At 36.6% G+C, this 26,610-nt stretch overlaps 1 protein-coding gene across 1 annotated transcript; it reads left to right on the forward strand.

Annotated features, from left to right (window-relative positions):
• Positions 1-14,071: 14,071 nt before the first annotated feature.
• crip1 (cysteine-rich protein 1) lies at positions 14,072-26,610 on the forward strand. The gene is made up of 5 exons (XM_030126615.1): positions 14,072-14,244; positions 21,881-21,975; positions 25,221-25,278; positions 26,180-26,224; positions 26,394-26,610. The coding sequence occupies exons 1-4, from the start codon at positions 14,205-14,207 to the stop codon at positions 26,218-26,220; spliced, it is 234 nt and encodes a 77-aa protein (XP_029982475.1). The 5' UTR covers positions 14,072-14,204; the 3' UTR covers positions 26,221-26,224; positions 26,394-26,610.

Raw genomic sequence — 26,610 nt, forward strand, 5'->3', positions numbered from 1 at the left:
ACGATGACGACGACCAAGGAACGAATCTGTGTGAGCAAAAACAACATGACGTGGGATTGGAAGTGAAAGGCTTTTTGAAAAAACACAAATTAGTATGAAATACACCAAAGTAACAAATATAAAACTAATGACTTAGTGACAGGGTACTTGAATTAACATGTAAACTCTTAATAAATGTTTCTGATGTTATGCTATGCCTAATATTGTATCAATGTGGGTGGTATAGCTGTGTCTACTGGAGGAGGAAAGGGTTGTCAAGAAGAGTTTACTAATGTAGAGTTCAGCAAACTCATGTGAAATGACAGGTTGTAAAAGATGCAACACAAAAATGGTGTAAAAGACATTAAAGTAAAAATGATTTGATAGGATGCAGCAAAAATCATGTAACAAGACAGAAATCATATAAAATATGTAATAAGATGAAAACAATGCAAAAGATGTCAAAAATGAACCAATGTATTAATTAAGTCTTAATTCATGTAAACTAATACAGTATAAATTTATGCCTTAGCTAATATTAACTTTCATAATAAATTATTACTATGCACATTAGTGAATTTTTAATGAGTTAATGGTAACTCTTAACTATTAGCAAATACTTCTGCTGATTTATTAATTTTATTGTTTTTTTTTTTTACATTTTTGGCATTTTTCATGCAAGCTAAAGTCTGGACAAACTTGGAACACTATTTTATTCAATCTTTAATTACTCAGATTTTCTCATTGAGATTAAAAAAAAGTTGTTGTTTTTTTTTTTTACAAGAGACAAGAAACCCAAAATTCTCAAAATGAAATACAGTTATAAGAATCTTAAAAACATTTATCTGTGGTTCTGAAAGTCTTTCAGCTTAAGACCCCAAAGATAAATGTTGTGTCCACAGGACACAAATGCATAAAATGAGGCGTTTTTTTATGTTTGTGTCATTTACAGCTGAGAATTTTCCTTTACATTTCACCAGACTTTGCTGAGGTCACCATTCATAAAAACTCTGCCATCTTAACTTGGAAAGTTAATTCACATATCATGATATTTTTATGTATTTAATGTTGACAGTTGGTGACCTATTTAAAACAGCTCTGAACCTTTTTCAGTCCAATCCGACGTTTGGAAAATACAAAAGGAAGGAAGGTCCCAACTTTGGGGTTTATATGCCGTTCATTCAGACCGTCTGCCAGCGTTGGTGTGTACACAAAGACTACTGAATGTTTCCTGCGGATCCCACATGCAGATGACTAAACCTGTTCTATATCTACACTGAACAGGCATCAGGCACATAAGCTGTGGACCTGGCTGTTGCATTTGGAGGTTAAAGAGCCTCATATTTCAGGATCTGAGGCCTAAAAAGGGTTCAAACAGCTTGGACTTCTCTGCTCATTAGTGTGTGAAACTGAAGCACTTCCCTCTTGAACTGGGCTGTTTCCCCAAAGGCTGTTGGCACTTCCTGTCCTCTCGTCCCCTTGTCTAAGCCTGCTCTCACACTTGGGTTTCTTCATCTGACAGATCTGTCGTGTCCCAGACCTCCTACCACATTTAACTTCACTCCCTGATTGCCTCAAAACTAAAAATGTTTGCATGTTTACTGCACTCTGTATAAGAACCATCCAGCACTTCTGACACAATGAAATCAGGAAAATACAGTCATATTTTCAAAAGAGCAAAGATTATTTCCAAATGCACTGCTCTCATTTTGCAGCTCTGTAAGTAATTTTGGGCTTTGCTCATTTAGTTTTCCCCCCAAATTAAGAGTCACTCAATTTTCTCATAATTTTCTAATGATTACTTGTGCAATTTCAATCAAATAAAATCCGTTTTGTGATTCCAGGACAAATAAATTACTCGTACAGCAATGATTAATTGCAACAATAATGGAAGTAGCCGGCTATGATGTAATGCCACAGAATTATGGGTTCCCAAGAGAGAATTCAACTTGTGCTCATAACAGTAGCTGCTCTCACAGTGGCTCCTGTGTTCTGACAATATGATCCAGGAGGACAAAAATAACAAACCTCTTGGTCAGGCTTGTTGGATCATAATAACCTAATCCAAACCCAAATACTGAAAGCCAACCTCTATTTACAGTAGTCAAATTAATAGGTTTTCAGACTGGCTGTTTCACATGATGGTATACTTTATATTCCACAGTAGACTTTGGATGGTTGGGATGTGATTTAAAGTGAAAAACATACATTTTCTTTAAAACTGTACTTAGTAAGGCCAGGATGAAAAATAAAGTTTTAAGTCTGACTATATTCATGTTTTTCAAAACAGATACTCCAACATCTCCTGTTTTCTTCCTCAGTTTTAGAAAATACACATGAAAGGGCGTTATTATCCTCATCCTTATATTTTCCTTACACTTTAAAGCTGAAGGTGGAATTCAGGGGAAAACAAAAGTCTGAATATGAAAATACACACTTTCCCTCTGAGGCCATTTCCTCTATATCCAAATCAAAACATAAAATATAAAGATAGATGACATCACACTACTTCAGATTCTACAGAAAAAGGAAAATATCCCAGTTATGGGAGCTGCGGGGTTGTTTGTTTGATAAGTTCCAGACCAGAGCAGTAGAGCGGGCAGCTGTGGCGCAGGAGGTCCAGCAGGTTGGCCGATAATAAGAGGGTCGGCGTTCGGAATCCTGCTCCATCCCAGTCATGGGTGAGGCACTTCACCCACCTTGTCTTCAGTGTCACTCACACCTGTGTAGAGGCTGTGGATGCAGATGTCACTCCACCACTGTGTGACTGTGGACAGAATGAAGAATGGAACTGAATAAAAAAGCTCCATATAAATTCAATCCATTACACTGGTCAACAACAAATTTATTGTTTCAGTTTTTTGAGCTGATTTAGGATCATTTTGGTGTGCTGAATCCAAAAATCACATGAATTTTGCTCAATCAGGTCAACTTTCTGAACTATGCTACATATTGGCTTTTTAACATTTTTGCTTACATTTATGGGCATTTTCACATCATATGATACAAAATTCTTTCATATTTCTTGCAATAAACGAGTTCTGAAGATTTTACTTTTGCCAATTTATGATTAATCTTTTTTTTAATATTACAGGTGAATGAAATGGCTTCGACTAGAAGATCTTGCAAAAATAAGCCTGACGTATTCTGCTACATCTGCGGTGAATACACCATTGTACCTAACAGGAATCAAGTCACAAGTTTCATAAAGTGTGCTTACCAATCTTATTTTGGAATTAATTATTATATTTTGTGAGAAGATCAAATTTTTCAAAATCAAATTAGCAAAAAAAACCTGGCCTGATTGAGAAAAACAGATGTCATTTTTGGATTTAGCGGTGCAAAATGGTCCTAATTCAGTTGAAAAAAACCTAGACAACTTGCAAAAAACATTTTTTTGTAATCCAGTGTTATTATTAAATCCCACTCACAAAGTATGAGGCTGAAAAATGTCAGTAAGTCCAAGAGTAAATGTTGCTGTGACCTCTTTTGATAATGAGGGCTGCCTGCACCTGTGCCCAAAAAGCTTCCCAAGCTGCACCTAAATACTGAACATGACGGACTGGATCATTTGGTAAAGCAGAACTGATGCTGACGGACAGATCCACAGACTGATGACAACAGCCCAGGCGTTAAAGCTACAGTTCCAAAGCTCGTCAATCCCCCTGTTAAAACACCTCATCTGACTCACATGTTTTAAATAGATCAAGGCTTCAGTCTGTATAATTTAGAGCATGTCCACCACCAGTGGCATGAGCGTTGTCTGTTTGCTGTGTTGGCTAGCTGGGCTGCTGAATCAGACATTTGGTTCTTCTGATTATTACTACATTCCCTGTTTTTAAGTTCTGCCGTGGTGATGTATGTAGCAGCTCCTGGCATCAATGCAATGGCGCAGAGTTTAACTGGTGCAAATCTGGATTTCATCAGCGAGCACCGTGAAACTAAAACACAAACATTTGTACATAAGTTATTTTGCAAAGTTTACTTAGGTTACATTTTCTTTAACAGCACAGACATTATTACAAACAAACAAGACATATTACTCATAATTAAAATTGTAATTTAATACACACATTTCAAACAAAAGAACAAAACATGCCACTACAGTTAATTCCCACATACCTTGCTCCGCCTACCAAGGGTGCAAACTCCTCACTCATCCAGTGAATATTAATATTAATAGGTATGAGAACCAAACTGCTCTTTGACAAAAAAACAACAACAAAACAACCCATTCCACATGACTATCAAGCTTGATATTTGTTCAAAATAATGTGTCAAACAAATCAAACTCACATGTTCTTTGTGCTCTCCTCACTTCTGTTCAGCACAGTCCTGCTCTGCTCTGTGTGGCCAAACAGGTGTGAGCCAATCAGCCTCATTAGATCCCAAAAGGGGGTGTGGTCACAATAACACAAAATGGGAAGAAAATCCAACAGAAACCAAAAAATAAATAAAAACCAAAAAAAAGAAGAAAAATCTAAAATAATAAACCTATCAACTGGCCACTAACATTGTAACAAAGACATTCCTCTGGTGTGACTGCTGGAGGATTCCATCCCAGTTTACGAGGATTTAATTATTTCATTAGTTCAGTCATTCATTCCGAAATTGCTTTGTCCTCAAGACGGTTGTGGGGGAGCTAGAGCTTATCCCAGTGAAGGGATAAGGGGCGAAGGTGGGATACGCCCTGGACGTGTCCTGATTTAGATGAAGGTAAATTAGTCAATCAAGGGGGGGGGGGGGGCATGCAAACTGCACCACTGGTGTCTGCATGAATTCATATTGGACATTGTCCATCAGCCAGGCTGCTAATTAGCATTAATTAGTGTGTTTTTATATTGACAGTGACATTGAGATTACCATTATCCAAACACCACAGTATATGTTACCATCTGTTAAAGAAGCATAAATTGCTTGGTGGTGCTTTCCATGACACTGTGTGTGTCAGTGTGATCAGTGTTTTCATAAAGTTAGCATTAGCTCTGCCACTTTCACCCCTCGCTCTTCCCTCAGATCTATCCTCTAATGCAGGGGTGTCAAACTCATTTTCATTCAGGGGCCACATTAAGCCAAATTTGATCTGAAGTGGGCCGGACCAGTAAAATAATAAAATAATAATATATGAACAATGTCAACTCCAAACTTTTTTCTATGTTTTAGAGCAAAAAAAGTAAAATTATGCAATGAAAATGTTTACATCTACCAACTATCCTTTAAAACAATGTGAATAACACGAACAAACTGAAATTTCTTAAGAAAACTAAGTGCAATTTTAACAATGTTATGTCTCAGTTTATCATTTAAACATGTAAATTACAACTTACAGATAACAGTGGATTCACAAATACACAAAACATTTAATAATAGGCAGAATATTGTTAAAATTACACTTAAGATATTTCAAAATGATTATATTTGTTGAGGTTGTTTGTGTTTTTGTGAAATGTTAGTTTTAGTGTAAATACAGTAAAATGACACGAAAATTTTTACGTTTACAAAGAGAAAAATTTGGAGTTGTGAGTAATAATGGGTTATTATGATAGTACTTTACTGATCCGACCCACTTGAAATTAAATTGGTCTGTATGTGGAACCTGAGCTAAAATGATTAATATCTTCAGTGTAATTTTTGCATTTTACAAATTCATCCTGGGGGCCAGACTGGACCCTTTGGTGGGCCGGATTTGGCCCCCTGGCCGCATGTTTGACACCTGTGCTGTAATGTAACTATCATCCTTTGGAATCATAACTGCGATCAGTAATTAAAAGTGTTAGTGACATACTTAACACCTCTACCTCTTTTAAAAAACCTGTGATGAGTGTAAAGTCTTTCATTATGGTATAGGTTTTGTAGGACTTGTTAAGTCTAGATGAGATGCAGGGGTCTACTTGAAAAATAACTTTCAGAATTTTTGCCCAAATGACATCTAAATAAATAAAAAATGCATAGAACTTTTACTGTCCACTTGTCAAATGTTCATTTCACGTAGACACTTTTGGATGTACTGTACATCAAAATCCATGCAACCTTCATTTTAATCATGAATACACTGAGGTAATACGAAAACAACAATAAGTAAAGGTGATGATTAAAAAAAAGTAAATAAAGAGGTAATTCAATAAACCATAAAATCTCAAGACTATCTGCAAGAATTACAGTGAATAAAATAATTGTGATCAAACAAAAGATGATAAGTCAGTGAAACAATGAAAAGATTAAAAAAAACATCTAGTTAAAACAACTAAAATATAAAACAAATAGGCAAGGCAAGTTTATTTGTATAGCACATTTCAGCAACAAGGCAATTCAGGGTGCTTCACACAGGACATTGAAATACAACGACAGGGAAAAAGAAACATTTAAAACATTATGAAAGAAACATGTAAAAGGTGAATAAAAACATCAAGAAAACAAGACATTAAATAAAAAAAAAAAAAAAAGTATTTTTTTTTTTTAAAGAATAAAAAATGAAACAATATTAAACTTTCTACTTTATTCATGCTGATCACCTTGGACCAGTTTTGTAATGTCAACCCCAGACGTCAGCTTTCACAGATAAAAATCTACCCGACGCTCCTTCATGTTTATACTCAGAACCACTCAGTTTGCAGTGACATGCATGCTCCTGTGCAGCTGACCATGCCTTCACATGGAACCCATTTCTGTGCATCTCCCGTGCTTGATTAGTGATGTAGAACATGGAACGTCCATGTTAATCTAGTCTAATTTGAGGGTGGAGGACAGTCACTGCTAAATCTAATAACAAGGCAGAAACACAGACACAGCAGGGGCTAACCTCACCCACTCCCAGAGGACCCTGGGCTGCCTGGGTGGTTCCCATTAACTATGATTAATCTGCCAAGGACAGAGCTTCTGATTTACTGAAAACCATCCCATGAAGCAAATTAGAAGGTGATCCTCAGAAGAGTCCCACTTAATAAGCAATAACCTGCAGGTAAATGTGCTCCAGTCAGCCAAAGTTGAAAAGGACGACATCCAGTTCTGTAGTCTGCTATATTGGGTTTGGACTTTTTCAACTAAGGTTCCATCCCAAAATGTTCACTGATGAACTGTGAGTCACTGAGATTTAACCAAAAATGGGGCCGACTGGGTATGGTTGTAACATAAAGATTCATAAAGTACGCACTAGGTTCAAAAGTTTCTGTATGACCATCTGTGGAGGAAAATGATGGAACAAACTGTGTGTGGAGATAAAACAAATATCAAACATAATTCAGTTTTAAAAAAGATAGAAAGAATTAATTCTTTAGAGGTTCAGTATTTAATAATGACACTGAGGCCTGTTTGTTTATGGATGATGTTATACTGATAAATCTGCTGGAATTATTGAAGAAAACTGTTGAATTGTTGAGTCTGTTTATATGACTGCACTGACATGAACAGACTGGTGTGTGTAATTCAGTTACTGCATTATGGATTAGTTGTGGTTCGATGGTAAAATTGGGAAAATAGTATTGTTTGATTCTTGTATTAATTTAGTGATAAAGGTGTAAAAGCACTGAGGGGTTGGATTAAATCAGTTTAGACTTCTTCTTCCTACTCCTTTTTCGACCATGCAGAGTTCAGACTTATACCTGCTTGAAGATAGATTCTGTTCATTTAAATGTTATTTTGTTTTTGTCATAACTTGATTTGTTTTATTTTGTTTCTTCGCATGTTCGAAATAAGTAAATAAATCAAATCAAACATTTCTAAATACAGCCATTTAAGGTCATATGATCAGATTTTGAGGTTAAAAAAAAAAAAAAACAGGAAAGTTTACGCCCAACACAACATTTGGTTCGGTTCATTTTGTTCATATGAATTGTATGTGATGAAATTGTGATTTCTAAGGTAAAAATCAAACCACTATACTAATACAGGAGCGACACAATGACTGAGGAGGTACAGGAGGTTGGAACACATTCTTTGGTTTGGCTTCTTTTATCTGCGTATGTGTTACACTCTACCTTGGTAGTGGGCTCAGTTTTTAATCCAGACTCCTGCTGTTCTAGAAGTTTTAATGGTTGTCATCTGTAGGAGACAAACGTAGGTACTTTGTATGTAAGGTCGATCAAGAATTCAGATGGTGTCGTTAAAAGTGTTACAAGTGTTACCCAGCGTACCAAACAAACTCATATTCACTTCCTGTGACCCAAGACAGAAAAACAGAAAACTGCCAAATGGAATCAGTTTGAGTCACAAGTTTCAGAGCAAGATGACAGTAGCTTAACTGATAGATGACATTTATTATTTTGGTTTATTTTTTAACTCCTCGGTCGGTTGCCATAGTGATTTCATCAAGATGTGTTTGTACACGTACACATGCATCGTAATGAATTAAAATGAAAATAACAAGCCCCGTCTGCAAACCCACACCCACTGAGTATGAGGCAACAACAACTTTTCAGTTTCTCTGATCAGATCCAAAGTCTGGACTTGGGTGTGATCTGTTGGTGTTGCAATGATTACACCCAAGACTCACAAGTCCAGCTGTCACACTGGAAAAACAGCAGAACCACAGATAAAACCACAGAAAAAATACAAATAACAAAAACAACTGGTATGACATACTTTTTTTATAATGTACTAAACCAGGCCTCTCAAACTCCTGTTCTTTCAGGTTCTACATTCAGTCTGATTTGATCTGCAGTGGAACGAACCAGGAAAATAAGAACAGAATAAACTAGAAATAATGACAACTGCACATTTATGCATGTGTTTTAGTACAAAAAACCCCCATTAAATTATGAAAATACTTACTTTTATAAACTATCCAAACAAAAATGATGTGAATAACCTGAAAAAACTGAAATTTCTTAAGAAAAAAAAGTGCAATTTTAACAATATTCTGCCTCAACTTAACATTTCTACACATGCATTATGGATCGGATCAAAGACACTAAAAACGTAGTCACAGGCAAATAGTTAAAACTGTGCTTAATTTTCTTTAGACATTTCAGGTTGTTCATATTTGTTCAGGTTATTCACATTTTATAGTAACAGAATAGTTTGTAAATGTAAATATTTGCAGAATTTAAAGTTATTTTTTGCACTAAAACAAAGACAAAAATTTGAAGTTGTCATAATTTATCAGCATAATGTAATATTTTTTTCCACATCAAACCCAGAAGAAAATATGAAGTTGTTATTTTTTGTAGGTTATTATGCTGTGATGCTATTATGAGTTCCACAGCCTGGACTGTGGAATTTTTTACACTTTGTAAATTCACCCCAGGGGTCGGACTGGAACCTTTGGGGGGACACATTTGGGCCCGGGCCGCATGTTTGAGACCCCTGTACTATACTGTTTTTCTTTTTATCTCTAAATTGAGTTTTATTGTGCTTGTTTTATTCTATATTTCTATTTAGAAATATCATCAAGTCACATTCTTATGCACATTTTACATTTGGCAAATTAAGTGATTCTAAATCACAGGCTGTATGTGAGGATGAAGGTACTCTGCCAGGACCCATGAGGTTAATGCCAGAAGTGACCAAATGCGGACAATAGGGTGGAACTGAGGGAACATGGGGGGGGGGCTCATGCAAAATACCAGCCCTCAGCAAACCTGATGAAACCTTTATATAGCAAGATCATTTGATGCTTTTGTTAGTCTATCCTATTAACAATTTGAGCTTATTCGTGATGAAAACAAGGTTTCATTCAATCAGCAGAAGCTGTGAACATTAGCTGGACATGAGTAATCTGACAGTCACCGCTGTGGAACAAACTCAAACATGGTGGAATAATGTTTAGATGGAGTAGAACATTTATTAGAGTCGAACTAAAACATATGAGGCCAGAATGACTGACTGAATGAATAAATATATGGAATTTATTGACATGGCCTGTGGAAGTCTATGGGAGACAGGCCTTTGTGGAGCTGGAATCTTGACGTTGTCAGCAGTATTATGCTTTAAGATACTTCAATCTTTGCTTTATTTTAAATTAAGTTCCTTTCTCTGTGCTCTGAATGTAACTTTATGTATTTTTGGTGTAATATTTATCGTCCTACAAATGGTGGTGCAAATCGTGATGACAAATCCTTCCTTTTATCAGGCCCTTGTACAGATACAGGTTGAAATATCAAGTAAAATAATGACACATTCTGTATATAAACATGCTGTACATACATATTTTTAACCACAGCCTAATAAGGAAAACTACTGACTTCATTCAACAAAGCGCTTATCTTCAGTCACCGCACCTCTGTTCATTCACCTTCACTTAGATCATTAATGAGATGAGTTATGTGGTCGTTGAGCAGGAAACAGACTGGTGGAGTCACATATCAGGTACAGAATGACGAAGCAGCAGGGAGGTCATTTTATTCACATCATACACGTCAGCACACTAAATAAACAGAAACAGACAAAGACTCTGCCAGGCGTGGAAACAGATTTCACTTTTGCATTTTCTGTGTTGAGTTGACGCACAATGAAAGCAAAGAAAAGATGACCTCGATTAACCCTGTGGTTACGACAAAATATGTACTGTTCATCGGCAACACTCTTTAAGGCAGTGTTTCCAACCTTTCTGAGCCACGGCACATATTTTACATTAGAAAAGTCACAAGGCACACCAACAAAAATGTCACAGAAAGTGTATTTATTGAAATATAATGCAAATCTAGTCTCAGTTTATGTCCTCAGTGGGTACAGTTACTTGATGTTTTTTAAATCTGATTTATTTTTCCAGAAGAAATTAATTCAGAACTAAAGTATTTTCTCTTCTGTTTACATGGAAATGTTAAACCCGAATAAAGGTTTACATGAGGTATTAATGAGGTAGATAACTGAGCAGAAGGGTTTGCGCTGCAGTGCTCACGTTGCCTTGTTCTCGCAGCCCTTCTGTTAGCTTAGCTTAGCATAGTCACTGCATTTCCATGGTCACATGTAGCCAGTTTTTTAAAGGTGATTTGTTGTCTTTTGTAAGTGATTTTCTGAAATCCGATTCTCCCTAATTATTTCTTTAGATCTGCAATTTACTGCACTCATACAATCTTGGGACTGTTGTGTTGACGGAAGTTAGAAAATCTTTTTGTTGGAAGGGATGCATGCGCTAAATTAGCTTTGCTTTAGCGTTTTAGCTTTGCATTAGTTTTTATTTCCCAAGATTTTATTCCTGCAGTAAGTCACATGACCATGATTTGAGCCTCAGTTTGTGATCATATTGACCCCAACGGACTAAAGGAATGATTAGGGAGAACCGAATTTCACAAAATCACTCATAAAATACTACGGATCACCCATGAAAGCCTGGCTACGTCTGACCATTGGAATGAAGCGATTATGCTAAACTAGGCTAAGCTAAGCTAACAGAAGGGCTGCAAGAATAAGGCAATTGGTGCACTGCAGTGCAAACTGATTAGTGCATGACAAATGAATTAATAAAAAAACAGGTGTTGAACTGTTCCTTCAGGGTTTTCCAGGCTGGTAGATCCCATCAGAACAGCCCACTGGAACAGTTTGGTAAGACTAGACTGCAGTGCATATTCTTCCACCAGAGCAGAATGTGTGCGTCATCGCGACAGGACAAGACAACAAGCATGTGCAGAATGGAAGGAATAAAGTCCAAACGGAATAAAGGGTTTACATGTCCGAGGAATAATTTAGTTTGGAATTAAAAGGGGATTAAACCAGTGACTTTATTCGGATTTAAATTTATTCCGAACTATTCTTTTTCAACTGGAATAAGGTGTTTACATGGACATCTGAAATAGGATCTAATGTTTATTCAGATTAAACCAGGAATAAAAGTTGTCATGTAAACACACAGAGTGTGAAACCTGGGCCTGTTTAGTTGAACACAAAACTGATATTCTTGAAGGAATTGAAGATTCATATACCAGAGGCATATGCCCCCACCCCCCCAACCCAATCCACAGGTCCACACAACACTAGTGTGGGTGGGTTTATCACCAGAACACACAGCACTGGGGCTGGTTCACCTTCATTTTCACTTTGCAAAGGGAAACTGTTGTAGAGTGGATCACTGGCGCATGCAGTCGTACGTATCTATATCATGCAGCTTTCTTACAGAACCAATCAAGTGAAATTAGATAATCTTCTACGGCACACCTGATGATTTCTCATGGCACACTTATGTGCCTCGGCACACTGGTTGGGAAACACTGCTTTAAGGTATCAAATGAGGATTCCAAAGTAAGTTTACCCTGAACACAAGAGCAAAAGAAAACCTCCAAAACAACAGAGTGTAAATAATTCAGTGTTTCTCCCACAGTGGCATTCTGCCCTGCTGTAAAGATGAATTAGTAGACTGCAGTATGATGTTACATCCTTATTTACCTACTTAAGCCACTGACAAAAGTCCTCCACCACTCCCTGTGCAGTGTGAACTGTGGTAATTACCCCATTACAAAAGAGCTCAGATCACATGTAGACCTGCAGAGTCTGCAGAAAAGATTGTGTATAGACACACTTCAGACATATTATACTTTGGCACATACATCATTGTCATGTGTTGCCTCCTTTCCATCAGCATTGGACTACCATGCCTTGGCAACATTTCAACAGCAAATTTAAGTTTGGAAATGGTCATTTTAATTCATAGTTTTCAGTCATGTGACCACAAAGAACCCTTGATGACAAAAACACTGTTCAAACATGACAACTAACACTGGACCCTTAGTGCAGCCCCATGAATTTAACATCTGTGTCAAGTCACAGATATACGGTGGCTGACAAGGGCCAAACACATTCCATCGGCCCAATGCGTCTCAGTTAGAGAAAACAGCTACGAGTACAGAAACGATGCAAATTCACAAACTCAAACACAAGTCTAAACGAGGTACAAAAAGAGGAACATGGTGGAAATGGAAAAAATGCGCAGCAAGACACAAAAACACATGTATAATCATTCAAATGCTCTGCAAATAAAGAAACGATGCAAACCAAGAAAACATGCAAATGAAAAACGCTGCAGAACCAGTCAGTCTACTGTTCTGAGGACGGCCATGGCTCAGATGGTAGACCGGGTCGTCCCATAACCGAAGGGTTGGCGGTTCGTATCCCGCTCTGTCCATGTGCTGTTGTGTCCTTGGGCAAGACACTTCACCCTTGTTGCCTCCAGTGCTGCTACTCACACTGGTGTATGAATGCGTGTGAATGTTTGGTGGTGGTGGGAGGGGCTGTAGGTGCAGATTGGCAGCCATGCTTCCGTCGGTCTGCCCCAGGACAGCTGTGGCTACAAATGTAGTTTACCACCACCAGAGGGAGGATGTGAGAGCGAATGAATAACGGATCCTCTGTACGCGCTTTGAGTATGTGTTCATAGAAAAGCGCTATATAAATCTAATCCATCATTATTATTATTATTATTATTATTATTATTATTATTATTATTATTCTACCAGAGGATGTGTTCAGAAAGTCTATGAGATATGGAAGCCTTTTCTAACGCATATAGAGAAGTTGGATATTACCCATACTGATGTTTAGTAAGACCGACCCTTTATTATAGAGAAATTAAAGCCAATCTGCTAAATGGTACAGTGACCCTTTTTTCTTTTTCTTTTTTTTTTTTTTTTTTTTTTAACTTTTATTTATTTATTTATTGTTTGTTTGTTTGTTAGGGGTGGGGTTCTGTTGGAACATGGGTGGGAAGTGGGGGTGTGGGGACTGTTCTTATTTGTATTAATTCATGTCTGAATCACAATTCTGTAGAGTCCCTGCATAAATATCAATAAAAAGAAAAGAAAAAACAAAACAAAACAGAAAATACCTAGTGCAACGCTAATAAAAACTCATCAAAAACTAGTCAAGTCCTCCAACTAAACTGAGTAAACCACCCATTATTTCTAAGTTCAGCGTTAAATTCTTCAGACAGTGGTGCATGGTTTCCTGTTGCAGTTCTATGTCATTGGGGTTTCTGTAGTAGCAGAAAACGCCAAATAAACCAGTGTTTTCAATGAGCAGCAGCCTCATTCTTTCATTCCACTGTCCCATGTGATGTTTTGTGCATGTACACAGGCGCAGAGGAACATACCCACTCTGAAGCCTCTCCCACTACTAGAAAAAAAAAAACAGCAAAGTTTCAGTTGAACTATTTCCTCTGTGCTATAAATACAGGACGGAGCACACATCTGCAGTTCACAGCGAGGCGTGGTCAGAGCTGACAGGTGGACACATACAGCTGCAGCCAGGATACTCCACCGAGCTTTCTCTCCTTCAGATTAACACATCCAAGCTGCAACAAAATGCCGAAGTGTCCAAAGTGCCAAAAGGAAGTTTACTTTGGTAAGACTTTTGCTTTTTTATTACTTTCAGAAATATCTTTTAGTATTTGATTTAAATTACTTCATTTCCTGGTTAGAGGTTTCAGTACATTTGCAAGTGACAGGAAGCTGAATTTAACCAACAGAGCAAGATGATTTTCAAGTTAAATATTAAACATCACATAACCTTAGTGTGACCTTAAAATTGTAAAATAAAATAGTCTATAAACACAGGGTTAGAGGTTGTATAGGCAACATGTGCTCCACGTGCAGAAAGCAGAACAGTAGAGCATGTGACAAAGAACGGTACATAAATACTCTATGAGAGCAGTTTTTTTAATCCTGTTACTGTGGTGGTATTTTGTAAATTTGTTGTTTTGCATCTAAAACCATAATGTCAAAAGTAGCTATAGAGGTAAAAGTGTACTGCATGTTCTTTTTTCATCCTAATCAGAACTCATATGTGCCTATTTACACCCTATACATTTTTTATGTCCAACTGTGGCAGATTAAAAGGTCAGTGCACTCTCCAACTTGTCTTGTTAGAAGATTATTTTGGAATTTCAGTATCTGTGATGTCCTTGGACTCCTCTTGATTTAGTAAATGAATAACAGTGCAATTGAGCAACATTCTCCCTGCCCTGAACTAGTCCGTCTTGTAGGTCTGTCGCGTGAGGATACCATCAAAGTGAGGGCCGATTACTGCAGGAAAGGAAAAGGACAGCTCCATTTGATTCTCATCTTAATCCATTTACCACATCCTATCCGGCTCAGTAGTCACAGCAGAATAAATCTCCTCCAGAGGCAGAGGCCAATGCGCTCAAGGTCTGCCAAGTCTGTGGACTGTCAGTCAGAAGAAGTGACCTTGCAACTGGGGCCATCCTTTCTACTCTTCCTTTTCAGGGATAAACGTCTTCCCCCTTTGGCCAAAACAAGCAAACCAATTTGTTTCAGCCAAAACAAACCTACTAATCTTTTTTTCTGTCTGTGTGGGGAAAGAAAAAATGTTTTATTTTTTAAATACACCTAAGAGAAAAGTAGCTGAAACAAATCTTTTTCTTCTTGGGGTTGATGCACAGTTTTGTCACAGTCCTGAACACTCTCCATTCCACCTCAGCCCCCCTCAGCCCACCTTCCACACTCCTTTCTCTGACTGTTACGCTGCTCATCTGTCTTAATGTTTCTAAGCTCTCAGATGGAAACAATCAGGCTACCGCTGCATGCCTGCCTCACTGAATGATGAAGAGGCTTTCTGGTCCACTTCCAGAGACTGACAGCAAAGGAAACCAAAAAAAAAAAAAAAAAAAAGTTTAGCACACTCCTCTAGCTGGAAAACTTTATAGGCACTCCTGCGTTCTAATGCAGCAGAACCACAGACTTAATAATGTAAAGACAAAACAGAGGCAAGAGTGCAAAAAGTGAAGTCATTTGAGTCAGGGTTTGTTTTGTCTGTTTCGAGTTTTTTAGTTAAAGGGATAAAACAAAATCACAGGTAATAAGTAACAAACATGAATGCAGGATGACACTGGTGACAAAACAGAACAAAAAACTGTTCTTCTGAGTAATGGTAGAAACATAGGATATGCGTGAATAATCGATACTGACGTACTAGTATACTTGTAGTTGATCCTCTCCTCAGTTATCAGCTTTTGTTGTTATTTTAGTTTGGGTGGAGGGCACGGGTTAACGAAAACACCTCAACTAAACAACTTTAACTGGCTCAGTTATTCACAGAAAGTCCTTATAAACCTTTAGGCACCGGAGGTTTTTTTCTTTTTTTCTTTTCTTAAATATTCAGTTTTGATATCAAGATTTCAAAAAGCTGTCTGTTTCCTTCAGTTATGTTGCTTGTCACAAAATTGTAACTTTGATGCTTAAAGGGTTAAAATGCCCATCCACAGCACAAACACTGTAGATTCCATGAACAAACAGGCATAACATACTGTATATGCAGATTGGGTGATAATATAATGAACTAAAGCTCAGGCACAATTCAGCAAATAAGAATGAAACCTCATCACCACGTGTGGTCTATGTGTCCGACTACAGTGGTAAATAAGAAAACTGAGCCAAACACTTCAACACTGTAAGCCCGGAATTTGTATTTACTAAAATGCTTTAATTACAATGCACTTAAATGATTTAAGTTTTATGATGTTACTATAAAATGTTCAGTATATTCTACTAATTTGTAGACATAGTTGAAAGTACGAAAAAGTTTAAATTGAATGGAATTAAATCGCAAAGTTTTAGTCATGACCACACCTTTTTATCTTCGCATTGCATTGTGGGTATTGGGCATGTTGTTGAAAATGTGTTCTTTTTCTGTGCAGGGGTTCAGCAGGGTTGTGGTGTTAGTGTTAATTTGGATTTAATGTGTGTATGGCAGTGTTTATTGGCCTTTTTGTGTTTGTTTTTGTATTTTTGTACAGCTGCACCATGAGTCAGAGCCAGAGGAAGAACAAGGGCTTTTCTGTTCATCTAAAACTGTTGTTGTCCAATGGAAATTATAATGTTTCATCAAATTAAATGCACTTGCTGCAGCGGCAAATGACATTGAACTAACTTCCATACATGCTACAACTTATTAAACTGAATAATTTTGTAACTATTTTGGTGAGGAATAGGATTTTGAGTTGTCTTAAAAATAAAGTGTTTAATCAATGATAAATTAATCTGGCTGCAATTGAGAAAATTAGTCAGTGTAAGCTAAAATGCTGAGTTGAATGGTTGGATAGTGGGGTTGATTTTACAACAGATTTAAAGTACAAATAACTTGTCTTTTAGTGTTTTCTACTTAATAGTTTAGGTTCAATACTTTTAGCATTAAAGTTGAACCTACTTAAACCAATTGATTAGTCGATCATTGCTCAAATTATTTAAGTGCAATCACTTGCCTCAAATTTTTTGAGTAAACGCCACTTATCTGGGCTTACAGTGAAGGAGTAGATGGAGAATGTGAACCAAACTGTCACGTAAAGCTGAGTAAGCAATTTTACAAAGTTATTTTGAGGTTAGCGTTTTGAGCTATATAAACACGTGTCATACTAATCATTGCATCATTTCTTGCAGAAATCCAGTTAGGTGTTTAGTACAGTATTTCTTAACCTTTTTGAGCCATGGCACATATTTTACATCAGAAAAATCACAAAGCACACCACCAAACAAAAAGTGACAAAAAGTATATTTATTGAAATATAATAGAAATCTAGTGTCAGTTTCCTTCCTCAGTGTGAAACCTGGGCCTGTTTAGTTGAACACAAAGCCGATATTCTTGAAGGAACTCAATACAGACACACACAAATCTTCCTCAACAGCTCTGAGTCTCTCTCTTTTTCGTCTTTCTATCAGTAGGGGGTTGGGGGGTGGGGGGGGATCGGGGGTGCACGGGTAGCTTTGTTGTGGGTGTTTGGAACAAGAAAGTTGAGAGGGGTGCATCAGTGACCCCTCAGATGGACCCCCCCCCCGGCTTATGGACTGAGGTCCGTTGTATAATGGTATGGGAGGCATATCTCCTCCACCCCAACCCAGTACCAGGGGTTCGCGGGTAACCACTAATCTGCACATCACTAGTGAGGGGGGCTTTATCAACAGAACGCACTGCAACGGGGCCAGTTTACGTTCACTTTTATTTTGCAAAGGGAAACAGGAAACTGTTGTTGTCGAGTGGATAACTGGTGCAGGATGATTGGCACAGTACCAATCAGGTGAAATTGGATAATTTTCCATGGCATACCTGATGATTTCTCACGGCACACTGGTTGGGAAACACTGGTTTAGTAGATGTAGCAGCAGATCAATTCATTTAAGACTGAACTTGTACCACTGCCTGGTTTCGGTCCCAGGCTGCCTTTGGTCGACCAGACTGACCAGGACAATGAAACTTCCTGAGTATGTGATGCAAGACCACCGTTTAGAGTCACCACCAAAGATATTCTGTTTTCTCATCTTTTGTTTGGGACAGTGCAAAATTGATGACTATATAAACAGCTAAAGATAATGAAGACAGATCAATGTCATACACTAATTAAACTGTAATACTCTGATACTTATTATATTATTATTTCTGCAATTCGATCCTTACTCTAGACCAGGGGTGTCAAACTCATTTTTGTTCAGGGGCCACATTGAGCCAAATTTGATCTGAAGTGGGCCGGACCAGTGAAATAACAACATAATAATATACAAATAATGTCAACTCCAAACTTTCTTCTATGTTTTAGAGCAAAAAAAAGTAAAATTCTGCAATGAAAATGTTTACATCTACCAACTATCTTTTAAAACAATGTGAATAACATGAACAAACTGAAATTTCTTAAGAAAACTAAGTGGAATTTTAACAATATTATGCCTCATTTTACCATTTACATTTGTAAATTACAACTTACAGGTCACAGTGGATCTACAGATACACAAAATATTTAATAAAAGGCAGAACATTGTTAAAATTACACTTCTGACATTTCAGAATGTTTATATTTGTTGAGGTTTTCATGTTTTTGTGAAATGATAGTTTGTTTTAGTGTAAATACAGTAAAATGCCATGAAAATTTTTACATTTACAAAGAGAAAAATTTGGAGTTGTGAGTATTTATAGGTTATTATGATGGTATTTTACTGATCCGACCCACTTGAGATTAAATTGATCTGTATGTGGAACCTAAACCAAAATGATTAATATCTTAGTGTAATTTTTGCTTTTCACAAATTCATCCCAGGGGCCAGACTGGACCCTTTGGTGGACCGGATTTGGCCCCCGGGCCACATGTTTGACACCTGTACTCTAGACCTTTAATTCTCTGTTGGTCAGTTAGTCATTGAAACTAGACCTTGGACAGATGAAGGGGATCTTGTTTCCAGTCTTTGTGCTGTGTTACACTAACCAACTTCTGCTTGTAGTTACAAATTTAGACAAATTCTTTGTGGTATCTAACACTGCAACAATATATCAGCCTTACAAGTTGAACCATGACCTCATAGCGCTACTGTATTTAACATCCATCACATCATATGCTGTTTTAGGTTCTTTTTTGCAGAATGAAACCGTTATACAACCTCTTCATTAATCTATTTTGGGATGGAATGAAGTGAATCGTTGGAACGGTTCCCCTCACTGTGTGTTTTTCCATTCAGATTTGTGTGTTTGTGTATGTTGGACTGAGCCCCTAACGCTCCAAGAGTTCATGCAGAAAGCAGGGATAATTCCTCAATGTGTCACACCCTGTTTCCTTTCACATTACAGAAGAAGATAAGTGACCCATGCATTCAGTATATGTTTAACAACTGCAGCAGCATTGATCATCCCAACACTCAGGACGGACGTTGACCTTAACCTGGTCGAACGTTACCGTTTAGGCAGAAAAAAAAAACAGTCTGCTCATTTCCGTGGCTTGTTTTTGAACATAAGTACAGTCATTATTTCAGGTTTGAATTGCATCCCACATTAGTCTCACCACATTTTTCTGAAATGGTCTGAGATCTGACCCTGTTCTGGAATTCCATGCCACACAAGTCTATTTGTACTGTTTTAAACCAAATGTCATCCAGGGTACTGATGAGTCAAATGAGTAAAAGTAGTCGACGGTTTGAATCAAGGTTGTAATAGTTTTGGATTTTTCATTATAGTTTAGTTTTATTTAGTTTGGACTTTTTTTTCTCTAATTCAGTTAGTTTTAATTAGTTTTTAGAGCAGCTTTACTAGTTTTTATTAGTTTTCGTTATTTTCTAAATGCTTAGTTTTAGTTTAGTTTTTGTTTTTTTTTTTATATCGTTTCTCTTCTTCACCGTCATATTCAAATAAATCCCAGACAGGACTCTGCTGCTTTCTCCCAACTTTAGTCTCCATGTTTCCAGGTAGAGTGGGGACCAGAAGACGACTGTAAACGACAAGCGACGAGAAGTGATGGACCGTTAAATATCATATGGTGCCAGCAGCTAAAATTGCTTGAGGGAAATAAATCGATTTCATTTCAATCCGACATTGACAAAGACGAAAACGAAGGGAATTTTATCCATAATTTTTACACGTTTTAGTTCGTTTTGTAAGCACACAATACAGTTTCAGTTAGTTATCGTTTTTTTTTCTTTTAATTCTAGTTTTTATTTATTTCAGTTAACGAAAATGTTTTTACAATTCTAGTTTTCGTCATTTCGTTAGTTTTCGTTGACGATAATAACCTTGGTTTGAATAACCTACATTGTGCCTGTTGACTTACTTACCTGTGTCTTTTATTTTTTGTGATGTTGTGTGTAATTGCACATGTATATGCCTGAATGACCGTATTAAGCTGCTTACGTTGACAGTATATAAAGCAGTGGTTCCAACCTTTTTTGGCTCATGACTCCATTTTAACATCACAATTTTCTGGCAACCCCAGACATTCAAAACTGAGACTTTTTTTTGCTAAAATAAATTTTTGGTGGATCATGTAATAGTTTGCTATACTATGTTGCAAATAAATGTTAGTTTTAGAGGACATTTAGTCTATATAATGTATATTATTGTGGACGGAGGCAGTAAATCCGGGTGTAGATTACTGCACAAAGGAAGAATTGGATTTTCCTTGGTCAGGATATGTACAGTCAGTCCAGCTGTGATTTACAAGGAGGACAATTAATGCTGAACAAACAAGAACTGAAACTATGAATTATAAAAGAGCTGCAGCATCTGAAACCAACCACAGTGAACATTTGACACATAAACAGAACCACAGTGCTGCAGTTTCACACCCACAGTTTGTCATGTCTGTTATGGATTAGGATTGTCTCTCTCAAATCACCATATATATTTTTTTATTACTAAGTTTTTATTTATATTTTTATCAATTACTAGAAGTTTCAGGCGACCCCATTTGAATTCTATGCAACCCCAAAGTTGAAAAACACTGATATATGATGTCTGAAATGGTCAGTGTCTGTGTTGTTGTTTTTGTATATTGTACTATGATTCACTCTTGAGCCACATTTGGAGACTGTAAACTGAATGGCTCATTGTGGGATAAATAAAGTAAAAAAAAAAAAAAAAAAAAAAAAAAAAGAGGAAGAAGAAGATGATTAAAAAAAAATACCCTCTACATGACATGGTGTTTCTACATAACACCATGTTATGTAGAAACTCAGGTCATGATGACACTCCTGTTATTCATCATTTCCTGGCCTTTACATCAGATGTTGCTCTCTCCGACCTGAACAAACAGCTTTAATTTGGTCGTTGCGTGCAGATTCTTGCACCTATTGCTCTTGTAACACGGGGACAGGGCTCAAAAGTCTGTTAACCTCAACTCACCTCTGAAACATTAAACTCCCTGGTTCCTCCCACTTTTATAACCCTCCTGATGGGTTTTTCTGCAGATGGACCCTGCAGATAAAGACAGGCTTTATCAGAGTTTATGAGGCAAGAAGACGACAGATTCCTCAGGGACACTCAATCCACTTTTCTCCCATAAGTACCACGCCCAAACTATGTTCTCAGACTTATCTTGTTGTCTAAAGAATCTGGTCAGCATAGATGGACTGAGACATGAACTGACCCCGAAGTGACCTCGCAACACTTGACACATTCTGATCCTTCGACTACAGTATCAGTCTTTGTGGTTACGTAGCAGGATGTCCAAGGCTGGAGGGGGAAGTTAATTTTGTTTTTGGGGTTTTTTTTGCAGCTGAGAGGGTGACGTCACTGGGCAAGGACTGGCACAGGCCCTGTCTGAAGTGTGAGAAGTGCAGCAAGACCCTTTCACCAGGTTCACATGCGGAGGTGAGGTACCAGTCAGCTCAACGACTATGTTCCACACTAGTTATCATCATCATCATCTTTATTTGCAGACTTGAGAGTCCATTTAAAAACAAACAAACAAACAAACAAACAATCAACAAACAGAATACATTTAAAAACACAGACAAAACATCATCAATATTTTTAAAGACAATTGTACCGGTGTCTCCACAGGGATGACTGGTATCGCACTGAACTATGTTTGTTTTTTTTATTTATTTAATTTATTTATTTATTTAAACTTTATTTAAATATCAATTTACAAACTTTGTCAAACATTTAGCATATAACACAATGAATACAAGAGAATACAGATATAAGAACAAAATACAATCATAAAATCAATATATGCATGAAATACATTTTCAATAATTCATATACAAAAATAAATAATAAATAAATACATACATACATGCATGCATAAATAATTTCTTACCTAAAATTTCATCAAATGTCAGAGGAAACATTAAATAACTTATCATAACTATCAAGGAATGTCTTATTTTTTTATTATTAACAAGGGTTAATGATTTGTGAAGTGAATTAAATTCAATTAAAAAATGAGGAAAGGTTGGTTTGGAGGCTGAAAATTTTTGTTTATGAATAAAATATTTACTCAATAAAATAAAAAAAAATTAACTAAATATTGGAGACATTTGTCCTTATTTTCATAATAACATATAACATCTTTCAGGGAAAAACAGTATGATATGTTAACTTGGGTGAAGATATGAGAACACAGGTTAGACCAAAATTGCTTTGAACTATGACCGGGATTTGTCCAAACCCTAATGATGGAATTCTGAGAATCGTTCAATCGACAGATGCATTTGTACATTAAGTTTCTCATGATATAGTATTCCACTGTTCTGTATGATAATATTCTGTGGTTTATGACACCATGTTTCATTTGGATTAGACATCTAGCCATCTAAAGGGAGCATTTCATGAGCGCTGTATGTGTGCTACGTAGATATTCTTTCCATTTGATGGGGTTTGTACATGTATACAGTGCATTTGGCCCATTTGGACACAAACAGTAAAGACAAATCCTCTCTGATAGAGATGCATTACTTCAAATAAAAGTGGATATCTCTGGTCAGAAGGAGAAATCCGCCTCCTGTTAAACATTATGACAGAGAATAACAACAGCTTAATGGATTTGAGTAAATATGGAAAATCGGACTTCTTAAAAAGGTCTTTGAAGGAATGAAAGGGAGAGGCTGAGTTCACAAAGTGGAATGTCAACACCATGTTACCACTCTGACAGGAAGTTTGTCATCTTTCACAATATGGAATATTCTTGAAACCATGAAATAATCTTTGGATGTAAACATGGGCATAGAACACAAGTGTCAAACATGCGTCCCAGGGCCCAAATCTGGCCCACCAAAGGGTCCAGTCCGGCCCTGGGGATGAATATGTGAATGTAAAAATTACACAAAGATGTTAACAATCCTTTTAGTTCAGGTTCCACATTCAAATCAATTCAGTCTCAGGTAGGTCATAATAACCGATAAATACTCACAACTCCAAATGTTTCTCTTTGTAAATGTAAATGTTTTCATGTATTTGCACTAAAACAAAGTATAATATTGAAAAAATATCTGAATAACCTGAACAAATATGAAAAGAACAACCTGAAATGTCTTAAGAGAAGTAAGCGCAATTTTAGTAATATTCTGTCTGTTATTAAATATTTTTGTGTGTTTGTAGATCCACTGTGATCTGTAAGTTCTAATGTACATGTGTAAATGATAAACTGAAGCAGAATAGTGTTAAAATTACACATTTTTTTCAGTTTGTTCATATTATTCACATTGTTTGAGAGGATAGTTTGTAGATGCAAACATCTTCATAATGTAATTTTACTTTTTTCGCTCTAAAACATGGAGAAAAGTTTGGAGTTGACATTATTTCTGCATTATTCTGTTATTCTTTTACTGGTTTGGCCCACTGCAGATCAAATTTAGCTGAATGTGGAACTGAACTAACATGAGTTTGACAGCCCTGGCATAGAATCTGCATTCCATTAAAATCTACAAATAACTTATTTAATCATGTCAGTGGTGTCGTGTCTTTATTAAGGTTCATTTAAAGTTCATATAAGTTCATATAAACTGTGGCTACTTCATCAGATTGAAATCACATAATGTCACTAAATGTATATTGAACAGAACTTTGTATGTGACTTCATTTGCACAGATAATTTCTGCCTGGTCCTCTACTGGTTGACCTGAAAATAGCTATTCTCAGGATCCTCTGCTACCTTTTGTGCTTTTGTCCATTGGAAGATTAGGGATAACAAATCTTAGGCTACATTTGTTTCAAATTTCATGTCTACATCAAATATGGGGATCATGTTACATATGTGGTAGTGTCCTTTGGAGTCATATGAGGATACTATTTTTCCTAGAGATATTGTGGATGATAGTTAATTAAGCAGTTACAAACACAACTCAGTCCAGTTGAACTCATTCCAGTTGAGCTGAATTAAATTTTGTAATGTTTATCATCACGACTTTAAGTGACAGTAAAGCAACAAAAGAGCTATCTTTCAACCAACTCACTGTTTTTAACTAAAAAAAAGTCCAAAGCCAATAAAAGTAAAAATAAAAGTAAAGTCTTTTAACCCTTTCATGCATTGTGGTCACTCCAGTGGACAGTTCTTCTCCAGCTGTTCTCTTGTATATTCATAGGTTTTGTTGTTATAGTTCCACATGAGCCAACACAGTGGACACTTATGCAACATCCCATAATACACTGCAATTCATACCATTACTATAACTTTGCTGTTCTTGATAAACCTGATCTGCAGTAACATGTTTAAGTGTAAATCAGTTGTTGTTTATTAGACAAAAAGAGTTGTTTTTTGCATATTATATGAGGTAATAACTAGCATTAGAGTATGTTAAAATGTGAGAAAACATTAAATTTGCAGCCTTAAAGATGGTTTTATTTCATTGTTTTCATTTTACTTTCTGATATTGGGTTTTAAATACATATTTCTTTACTTAAAAAATTAAATGCATGGACATTTTTGTAACTCCATGAAAAAAAGACTTGATCACAATTTTTTTTTTTTTTTATGCCTAAGGCGGAATAAAAACACTCCAGAAAAAAATATCTTGACTAAGGTTCTAATAATTCATGCATGAAAGGGTTAAAGACAGATATCTAATTTTCCTTGGGTGTTTCTAATGTTTCTAAACATTTGCCTTTTACAGCATGACGGCAAGCCATACTGTCACAACCCCTGCTACGGTGCAATGTTTGGACCTAAAGGTACGTTTCCACTGGTTGACTTCCCCACAGTGAAAACTGTCGTATCTACACTCCACTGATGGGCGTGTCACAGGACGATGGTGACGGCTGATCCACCTTTGGTTGGAACACTTCAACTGATAACACTGAGGCTGTAAATATGTGTATGGAAGCACACAATTACAGGGTGGGGAAGCAAAATTTACAATATTTTGAGGCAGGGATTGAAAGACAGTGTATGACCAATTAGTTTACTGAAAGTCATGAGAATTTATTTGCCACAAGAAAATTGACATAATAGAAAATGTTTTTATTCTATGTGTCCTCCTTCTTTCTCAATAACTGCCTTCACACGCTTCCTGAAACTTGCACAAGTGTTCCTCAAATATTCAGGTGACAACTTCTCCCATTCTTCTTTAATAGTATCTTCCAGACTTTCTGGTAATAGTTTTGCTCATAGTCATTCTCTTCTTTCCATTCTAAACAGTCTTTATGGACACTCCAACTATTTTTGAAATCTCCTTTGGTGTGACAAGTGCATTCAGCAAATCACACACTCTGACGTTTGTTTTCCTGATTACTCATATGGGCAAAAGTTTCTGAAAAGGTATGGATAATAGTGTTAGGTATGATTATGACATCAATATATGTTTGGTTTCAAAACAATTGACGTAGTGCCTGCTGAGAAAAAACAACTAAATGTTCATTGTAAATTTTGCTTCCCCACCCTGTACATAATGGGAGTAGCACACTGAGGATTGTTTGTTAGATAATATCTTTTTAACCTTTAATGAGAAGAAAAACTTATGTGCCACATTTCAAAAGTCAAGGTTTGACTGACATGTTGATCCAGTCAGATCCAGTTTCCATGTGATGTGAATGATTCATGGGGATTCATTTCAACCATTTTTTTTTTTTTTAGGATTTGGACGTGGTGGAACGGAGAGCCATACATTTAAATAGACAGGTATCATTCCAACATTGTACAGTCACCTTATCTTTTGATTCTGTTTGTTTATGGGCTCTATTTTCATGAGATTTGCGAATCCAAACACAGACAGCTGCTGACTGTAAACACGTCTATCCCTGTACTTTGCTCATCTGATCTATGTTGTTCTTCTTCATTGTCCATTCAGGTCCTATGATTTACTTTCCAGACAACGTCACAACCAAAGAAGTCACCAAGCTCACAATTAAAACCAGCAAACAAATTGACTGACATGAATCATTTTGTGTGCATATGTTTATGAGGTTTTTTTTTTTTCATTCTGCAGATGATTGTTTATCTGCATGAATAATCATTTTGTCTTTCCTGAAGGTGGCTATTTCTGATTAAACACATTTTCAATTTGT

This window comes from Sphaeramia orbicularis, chromosome 22, assembly GCF_902148855.1.
Source record: "Sphaeramia orbicularis chromosome 22, fSphaOr1.1, whole genome shotgun sequence".
NCBI lineage: Eukaryota > Metazoa > Chordata > Actinopteri > Kurtiformes > Apogonidae > Sphaeramia > Sphaeramia orbicularis.